This window comes from Corvus brachyrhynchos, unplaced genomic scaffold (assembly GCF_000691975.1).
Source record: "Corvus brachyrhynchos isolate BGI_N302 unplaced genomic scaffold, ASM69197v1 scaffold19, whole genome shotgun sequence".
Classification (NCBI taxonomy): Eukaryota; Metazoa; Chordata; class Aves; order Passeriformes; family Corvidae; genus Corvus; species Corvus brachyrhynchos.
In genome coordinates this window covers 1,244,468-1,254,050 of record NW_008246061.1, presented here as the reverse complement: position 1 = coordinate 1,254,050, position 9,583 = coordinate 1,244,468, and the positions used below count along the sequence as shown (strand labels likewise).

Genomic DNA, 9,583 nt, shown 5'->3' with positions numbered 1-9,583 from the left:
CCGGCTCCGGCAGCCTCACCCAGGTCACCGACCTGGCCCCGTCCCTGCACGACCTCGACAACATCTTCGACAACTCCGATGAGGATGAGCTTGGGGTGAGTCTCTGTGGGACTGAGTATCCTCTAGGCCAAAAACCAGGAATCCTGCTGGGAATGATTATCCTTAATAAATGGGAGAGAGGGTTTCCAGGTAGGCAGGCTTGGATTTTAGCTAGGAAGGACTGCTGGCAAAGAGAGAGATCCTTCAGGAGATCTGTTCTGCATGGACAGGCTGTAAGGAGCTTCCATAGGGAGAGCCATGCAGTTGCTTTATAAATCCATTATACCTAGTTCTGTGTCCTGGACTTCTGTCAGAATTTTGTGTTAGAAAGTTGTGGAAAAGATCCAAGTTTTATTAACTGGTGATTAGTTCTTTTACCTTGTCTGAGAACCTGACCAAAGAAAAATAAATTCAGCCTTACAGCATGTTCCCTTTCATTCTTCCAAGCACTTTATTTCAGTGCGAAGAGAAATAGTTGCTGCATGTTAGGAAATACAAAAGGAAATGCAGATTTGTATCAGTTAATGAGAGGGGGAAACTGCCAGGGAAGGCAAAGATTTGAATAGTCGCTATCTTTAAGCATAATCTAATATGGCCATAATCACAAAAGGTGATCCTAAGGTGACTGTTAGTAGTAGATAAGGATGTTTAAAAGTCTAATGCCTTTTTCTTGGCAGGACTTTACAAGTGCACCAGTTTCCTTGCTGTGGTTCCACACAAACTGCACTTCAGATGCCACAGTTAATATGCAAATCTACCAGAGGACTGTTCTGTCAAAATAAAAAATTACTTTTTTCTCTGAAGTTGGCCTGGACAGCCCTAATGTTTTTCATGTCTTAACATTTGCATGTGTTGGGCTTACTTGCAGTGTCATATTCCCATTCTTACCTTGGAGTAATCCATAGATGGAAACAAGTAGAGCAGTCGCAGGCATTTCAAGCTCAGGGCTTGTGATAAAATTTTGAATATAATTTGTGTGTGTATAGAAATATAAAAGTACATAGTTACATGTATGCGTCAATTTATGAGGGGGTATATAGACAGGCAAATATTTTTCTTTTTAGTGTTGAAAGAGGGGGAAAAATCCAGACTCCTTGGGGGGCAGTGGGTGGGAGAGCAGAGAAGCAGCCGTTCTCTTTGCGGTGCAGTGCCCCTGAGAGGTGCCAGTCTGTGCTAACTGCAGTGTTTGGTTTGCAGGCCGTGTCCCCAGCCCTGCGCTCCTCCAAGCTGCTGGCAGCGGGCTCTGAGGAGCGGCCGCTGGGCAAGGACGGCCGGACCGCGGTTCCCTACCCCCCCAGTGAGTACCAGGGCTTCACTGGGCACAGCTCAGCCCTCCCACGCGCACAGGCCTCGCTGTGCCAGCCCTGCCGTGGCGCTGGGCTCACGGAGGGTGCACCTGTGCTGGAGTTGCCGGGTTTTAATGAGGACAGTGGTAATACAGACACGGATTTTTAATGAGCCTACTGAGATTTGAGGTGCTCTTCTGTTGGCATTGTTGTCTTAGTCTGGAACTATGGGATGGGTTTGTTACAAATCTTTCTTTGGAAGCTCTCCCCTCTCTTCTCAGCTCACTGTTGGGCACTTACACCATTACCACATCCCTCTTTAAGTATAAATCCTTCTACTTAATGAAATCAAAGAATTTAAAGCCATGGCTTACCAATTGGCCATGATGGTGCAACCTGTCTTAGAAGAAAATTGCATCAACCATGTGACAAATTAAAACTAAAATCACCTTCAGAGTTTAACCTGGATGTGGAAGTGCATGAGTAAAATCAAAGGGCTGGGCTCTAACTGTAGGCATGGTGTAGACCTTTTACAGGTGGTTGTGGCAGCGATGCTTGTACAGGCCCTGCCCATGGACAAGGGAGGTTATGGGAGTGCAGGAAACTGATGAAATTGTATGAAATTAGATTAAAATAATAGGGCTTTTTTCTAAGGACTGTGCCAACAGCTGTTGGGAATGACGACTTGTACTCTGAGGTTTGTGGGCTCTGCTGCATTTCTTGCACCTGACACGAGGGTGTGGCCAGGGCAGGTCAGGCTTTGCCTGCAGGGAACTGGGACAGGAGGAGAGGGAACGGCTTCAGGCTGTGCTGGGGAGGGTCAGGTTGGATACTGGGAAAATTCCTTCACAGAAAGGGCTGTCCAGCCCTGGCAGAGCTGCCCAGGGCAGTGCTGGAGTCCCCATCCCTGGGGGGATCTAACAGCCGTGTGGATGTGGCCCATGGGGCAATGGTGGCCTTGGCAGTGCTGGGAGTGGGTGGACTGAGTGATCTCAGAGGGCTTTTCCAGCCTGAACAGATCTCTGATTCTATTGTGGTATAGGTGGCATTCTATTGAGATGAAGGAGAAATGTGTCTGTGTTTGTGGGACAGGAGGAAGGTGAGAATTTTTGGTATAATAGTAACGAATCAAATGACAAATTACTTAGTGGTGAGAAGGAAGAGTGCTTGATTTCTGTGGCCACTATAAGCAGAAATCCAATCTCTCTGCAAATCATTCTTTAATGCCTTCTCATTAACTTCAGCTGGTAATGAGAACAAATTGAGGTGAAGAAAAAAACCAGTCTGAAGGAGATGAGTCAGAGTTTTATGGACCCATAAAAGCTGTGCTGATTTACTCAAATGTAGAAGTCTGAAGTATACAGAGATTGGATTTTGACAGGTTTAGTTGATCCATAGCTTTTTAAAATATGCAAAGCTTTTTCAAGCATGACACACATGAAAATGAATGATGATAGTTGCCTGTTGCTGTAGGGTTGGGGGATTTTTTGTAATTAAACTTTTTTATGAATCTGCACTGCAGAATTTTGCTAAGTGGAGTGAGCTAGAGGTGAGAAAATGATGTAGTGTGAAGTTAAACAGATACACTCCACTTGTAGCTGTGGCCTTGCACCAGCTGTCGAGGCAGAGCAGTGTCTGTGGGGAGCTGAAGTGCCTTGTACAGCATCATAAATTCCTACTGGCCACCCTTCATTTTCACCTTCCTCCCTGTCCCCTCTCCAGTGCCTAAAGCACCTCTCTCTGCTGAGAAACAGGGAGCCAATCCAGCTGCCAGCTTGAACATTGTATTTTATACTAATGTTGTTGGAAAAGAATTTCTTCCATTGTGCTGAACCTGCTGTCAGCACTGATTCATCCTGTATCAGGACAAGACTAAGGTCTTAAATTCAAATATTGAAAGAGTGGGGAAAAGAATATGGACGGAGTGGGAATAATTCATAGCCCATTGTTTACTCTGCTGCTCCAGATTGTGAAGGACTTTGGATTCAGCTTGGACAGTTATTACCAAAAGAACTGCATTTTGAGAGGATTTCCCCTATTTGTTTCACTTTGTCTAAAGAGTTCAGTAGCCTGGTTGTGTCATTTCTGAGCACAAAAGCATCACATGCAGGGCTGGTTCTGTTAAGGCAGAGTGGAGACACATCCTGAGGCTGCAGCATACTACACAAACATTCTGTTAGTGCAGGTACTCACAATCCATATACAGTTGTAATCCCATCACTTATTTCTGCATTTTTCTGTTAGTTTTTGAGAACAGTACTTCTTCTTACCTGTTTGGATTTCCACAACATGGTGTTTACCAGTCAGAAATCCATCCATATTGATTTATGAATTTTCCGTCATCTTTAGGCTGCAGATGTTACTGAGCACAAGAATGTCCCTGTGTCCCATCAGCTTGGGTATGGAAATGGGATTGGGCATTAAATCTGTCAGAGAAAGTATCTAAGAGGAGACACTTGAGGGAATTCACCCTTCTCTAATTACAGTGGTTCACCAGTGATGGTTTGGTTCAGAGAGGATTAGTCCTAATTCAAGTCAGGAAAATAGAGCATTTATGCTGAATGTGACACAAAATAAATCGGCTGTACCTGGAAGGAAGCAGAATGGAACTGGGGAGAACATGCAGGACTTGGTGTGATTTGTGTTTGATTGCATTACAGTGTACGGGGCATCTCTGTCGGGGTTGGTTGTTCTGCTTAAAGAAGAAAAACAGCCAATGGATGATTCCATTACGTTCATTTCCTGAGAAGTCAGGGATTTTCCTGGCTTAATGTCTTGTGATGCAAAATGATAATTTTGTGGCTTCTCTGGCACTGGAACTTCAGGCTGCCTGGCAGTCTGTTCCTAGGCAGGACTGCCCGTGTTTGTGGCAGGAGCTGTGTTGCCATGGACCAAATGAGGCTACAGTGACTGAGTGGAGAAATCCAGCTCAGGCCTCCGGTTTTGGGGCTCGGTGTCAGCTCTGGCAAAGGGAGGAAACTCCTCTGTGACTCCTGAGAAGCAGTCACTGGGGTGAGCTTGGCATTAATGTCAATTCATCTCTCCAGTTAGGAAGGATTTATTAGTTGCTGGTAAACTGTACATTTGTTTGTCTGTCTACCAGGTTGTTGTTTCTGCTGAACAATAACCTTGCAGAGTATCCCTAGGAATTTGGGGAATTTATCCCTAGGAGTTAACTTTTGGTCTAGACTTACACTGCTGTCAGAACCCCAGTAAGTCTGGAGGAGCTTTGCTAGTTTTTAACTGATGAAGTAAGAGCTCGCATTCAGTTGGTCTCTTCTGTTTTATTGAATTTCCTTGAGAATTTTTATTTTAATGATTAACTGTGTTGTTTCATCCTATTCAGCTGTGGCAGATCTCCAAAGGATGTTCCCAACACCACCCTCTTTAGAACAGCACCCTGCCTTCTCCCCAGTGATGAGTTATAAAGATGGAATAAGTTCAGAGACTGTGACTGCCTTGGGAATGATGGAGAGCCCTATGGTCAACATGGTTCCAACACAGCTGGCTGAGTTTAAAATGGAGGTTGAAGATGGATTAGGTAGCCCTAAACCTGAAGAAATTAAGGTAACATGCCAGAAATGTGGGATTTTTACAAACTCCTCTATGCACACTTTGATTTTTATAAACGAGTCCTGTGTAGTGTGTGTAGCAGCTAACAAATGTGAGCTGGACCCCTGTAAAGAACCCGTCAGGCTGAAGTTGGAAAAATATTCTTTTCTAGTAAAAGAGCTTTTTAATTGTTTCCCTGATTTTAACTGTAGGCATTTTTCTTCTTGTAATCTTGTGTTTGTAATGGTTCTGGGTGTTCTCAGGAAACAAACAGTATTGTCTGTGAAATGAGCCCTGTGCCGAACAGAGAGAATGTACATGTATGGAAAAACACCACACTCCTGCCTAAGGAGCTGTTAATTGATGCATTTCTTCAAATAATTTCTCTGTGGCCCCTTCGCTGTGCCCCCCTCCCTGCTGCCAGGCTGGGCACACAGTGGGATAAAGTGGTGCATGTAGAAAGGCTGCCTTTATCTCTCTGAAATGTTCCTTTTTTGGTTAGGGTTGAAACTCTCTGAGAAAGCCCAGGGGTTGAACTTGCTCTGTTTCTTCTTCAGCTGATGTTACTTCACAAGTTTTAAGGCCAGATGGGACCATTCTTATCTGACTTTCTGTATAACACAGGTCAGGTAATGTCACCTAGTTCTCCTCTCTCGAGTCCTGTAGTGTCTCAGTAAGAGCTGTTCGTGGCTGGGGACTCTGGGTTCTCGTGACATCCCAGTGTGGCCATTTCTCCATAGCATCCCATGGAGGGACCCAGCATCAGCACCGGTGTACATTGGTTGTGTCATTGTTCCATCACAGGGTAGGAGCAGGGCAAAACCATCCTGCCTGTGTGCATCCTGCATCCCTGAACTTCTGGGGCTGCCTTTCGGCACTTTTGCCAGAAGGTATTGTTGCCATATTTCCATGCATACAGCCTGAGGGGTTTTTTAATAAAAAGTACACTTTTTGTGTGGAAATGCACAGCACCTTGTTCTGCAGCAAGCTGCTCTGTACATGGGGAATAGCAAGGGAGATGCCCACTCTAACTCTGGCTTCCTGGTAGTCCCCAGCCCTTGATTTTGTAGCCTAATTTTTCTCCTTCAGACCCACCTGTCCCTCATGTGCCACAGCCTGTTCCTTCTATTTCAGCAGCCTTCTTTCTCCCCAGCACCACCTCCTTCCCTCTCCTTTGTGCCCATGTTGGAATTAACTGAACGCTGATTTTTAGGGGTCTGCATTGCTGAGCCAGGGACACACTTGGACATGGACAAGAAGTGGCTGTGTTGGTGTGAGGATACTGATGGATGCCTTTGTTCACTGTAAATGATGTGGTTAGCTGTGAAGTAGGATATTTTCCTGGCAGGAGGAATAGCATCCCTCATGCAGACTGCAAGGGGAGCCCTGGCAAATCCCACAGGGTGACTTCTTCCACAGGAGCTTTCAGTTTTGTCCCTGGGAGAGGAGGGAGTTCCTGTCCCTGGCAGGAAGCAGGACAGCCTGTGGGACAGCATTCCAGGGTTGTGCTCCCATGTTTTGGTGCCAGTCCAGTGTGTCCAGTCAGACCCCGGCACTCCCAGCTCATTCCCCTGCCAAGGGCTGAGCTGGCAAGGAGCTTGTCCCAGCAGCTCTGTGGAGAAAGGGGCTTTGCAGAGGTGGGAGGGAATTCCCAGTGTCCCTCCTGAAGGGAGAACCCTCCTGGATACCAGGACATGGGGCAAGCCTGCCTCGGTACTGCCAGATCTCTCCTTCCTTCCTCCCTGAGCTCTCACTTGGAGGCACCTTGGCAAGAGACGCCTTCTCAGTGTGTGCTCCAGGGCAGTCTCTATTTCCTGTCTTGAGTTGGTGCATCCACAAGTTTTTATGCCATTAGAGGAGTCTGAAATAAGTTTTTTATAGGGTTTGTAAGACTTTGCCTTGCCACAAACCTTGCTGGTTTTTCTCTTCGGCTTGTGCAGTAAATTGTTTGTTTAAGAACAGGGTAAGTTGGGCCTGGAAAAGAAGTCTGTCTTGGAATTTGTTGAGCTGAAGGTTTTTGAGTGGGAGCAGATTTCAGGGCATCATTGATACCAAAGATATTTTAATCTCCCTCACCAACCATTATAGGAGTATTAAAATACTTTTTTAATTCTGCCTGAGAACATTTCCAACAGCACAGTTGACTGGCTTCTGAGTGTGTCACAGCTGCTCATACACACCAGTGGGGGAAACAAGCACTAAACCCATTGCTGATCATTCTGAGAGCATGGAAGGAGATTCCTTGTGCTGAGCATTCCACAGCTGGAGATAGTAATCCACACATTCCTCATCCCTCAATGCTTGACAAGGTGCAAGGGAAAAATGCAAAGCTCTAATGAGATATTAAATACTGAGACTGCTGTTAATGTTTTCCTACTCATTTTTACTTTGCAGTAGTGCCTCAGAAGGACTAGTTCTGATCTCCTGAAAGAGCTGCAATAGCTCTAAAACTCTGGCTGAAGTTCTTGTCATCAATCTCTGCAAGCAAACCTGACAGTCACTGCAAGCCCAGCTGGGCTGAACTTCATTGATAGTTAATATAGTGTTTGCTGGATGGTTTAGATATTTGTATTTAATACTCTGTGTAATGATTGGCATGTGCAAAGTGTGCACTGTTATTGCTAAAGTGATGTGAACCCCCACGGTGGGGGTTATTCAGAGAGGCTGCCTCAAGGCACCTCAGGGTTCCTCACACTCTGACAGCCTCTCCCCACTGTCAGTACAGAAGTCTTGCAAAGATCAATCTTTTAAGTGCCTAAATGAGGTGCTAAAAGTTAGGTAGTGTGAAAATTTCATAGTGCACTACTGATATTTCAAGCACAGCTTGTCTGAAATGAGCCTGATCCAATTGTGAAACCTCCTGCCATAAAGCTGTGCAGCATCTCAGCATAACCAGGAGCCTCAGCTGAGTTTCCTTGAAGGAACTGCTCTTGAATCCTTTGTAGAATGAATAAATATAGTTCATTTGGGGGGGAAAAGGTAATATTAGTTCAAACAGTACAATAGATTTGAATTAAAAATAAATATCTAAAGAGCAACCTGACCACATTGTTGTAACAAGGTCACTTGGGTGTTACAGGATTTTTCGTATGTGCACAAAGTTCCATCACTTCAACCTTTTGTGGGCTCCTCCCTGTTTGCTCCACTGAAGATCCTGCCCAGCCAGTGCCTCCTACCTCTGAAGATTCCAGATGCCTGCATCTTCAGGCCTTCTTGGGCTGTTCCTCCGAAAATTGAACAACTTCCATTGCCACCTGCAGCCACTTTCATCAGAGATGGCTACAAGTAAGTACAGCCTTGGAGGAATGGAGTCTGTCCAGCCCATGCCTAAAGCTGGGTGTAACTAAAATGGTTGTTTGTATTAACAGTGCTTTAACCTGCAAATGTATTTTAAACATTTTAGGTTTGTCATTGACTGAGATCAAAACACTTCTGATAGCAGGAACATTTAACCCTGGCTTTGGCAGTCAGGGGTGTTACAGTATGTGTCCACTCTCAGTGCTTTTGAAAGAACAGGAACATGCAGTACTGAATTAATGGCAACTTCTGATGATTCAACAGAGACCACAAGTGTTGGGGAACAAAATGAATGCACTGAACCTCTCACATCTCTGCCCTCCCATTTCCATGTCCAGCCTCCAGCCAGGCTCCCTTGTGTCACTTTGAGCTCCAGCCTGGTGATCTCTGGTCCTGGAGATTCCATTTGCCCTTCTGAGGGCTCTGGAAATGTTGAGTGGGCCTGTGGGAGCTCCCCAGTGCGTGTTCCTGTGGGAGCTCCTGTGGTGTCCCTGAGCGGGGCCATGGGGAGCTGCTGATCAGACAGATGTTGGTCCATGTCCTGTCCTGTCCCACCCTTCCTGAGACCCAAAGAGGAGATGCCAAGTAGAAGAGTGCTGTGACATGAAGGGAACCACTGACATTCATTTTCCAAGCTTGGATTCCTCACTCTGCTCTCAGAAATGAGCAGTGTTTATGGAGGAAATTCATTGCTGGAGGTTTTGAAAGCTAGCAAGAATTTGCACCATTAAATTAATAAAATCTCTGAAAAAGCATAGTAATAGTACAAAGGTCTCCTGCTGCACTGCTTCATTTCTAGAGGAAGCAGTCTGTATCTTTAAACCAGTCTGTAAATCCTTTAAATCAGTCCTTTTGCAGCCCCAAAGGGTCCTTCAGTGTTCTCAAAAGAATTGCAAAGAAGAAATTGTAAACCCTTGATATAGTGCCTAGGGAGCAATTTAATTCTCAGGTTTTTTCATAATAGTAACTGATGCACCGGGCCTGAGCTGGTTATTAATTTCAGGTATTTGTTGGTGGAAAAAACCCTTTCATTTTCAATCTAATCCAATTAGAGTGAGGATTATTACTGCAGGCTTCCGACAGAGTGGTGATTGCCAATCAGGGTTTCTAGGTCACCTTTTCTTATTAGTCTGAGGCACTCGCTCTGCTGCCGCTCCACAACTCCTTCAGACCCTGCTTCATTATTTTCCCCTCTCCTGCTTTGAGTTGGACACACCAGTTCAAGGTAATAAAATGATTGTAAGGAAAGGGGTCTTCAGTGTTTTCCTTTTCAAGTCACTAATGATAGGTGGGCATCCAAATGACGATAGTCCTTTCCAATAACACACAAAACACTATGAGGAAAGACAAACACGGAAAAATCCCTGTTTCCCCTTCCTTATCCAGAGACTTACTGAGTTCTTACACTC

The 9,583-nt window shown here is 45.3% G+C and overlaps 1 protein-coding gene across 1 annotated transcript in view; it reads left to right on the top strand.

Moving 5' to 3' along the window:
• MED13L (mediator complex subunit 13 like) overlaps positions 1 to 9,583 on the top strand; it is a 158,526-nt gene that overhangs the window by 123,752 nt on the left and 25,191 nt on the right. Inside the window, exons 14-17 of the mRNA XM_017746480.1 lie at positions 1 to 95; positions 1,237 to 1,336; positions 4,672 to 4,892; positions 7,957 to 8,162. Of these exons, the coding sequence (XP_017601969.1) occupies positions 1 to 95; positions 1,237 to 1,336; positions 4,672 to 4,892; positions 7,957 to 8,162 (622 nt within the window). The remainder of the gene's footprint in view (positions 96 to 1,236; positions 1,337 to 4,671; positions 4,893 to 7,956; positions 8,163 to 9,583) is intronic.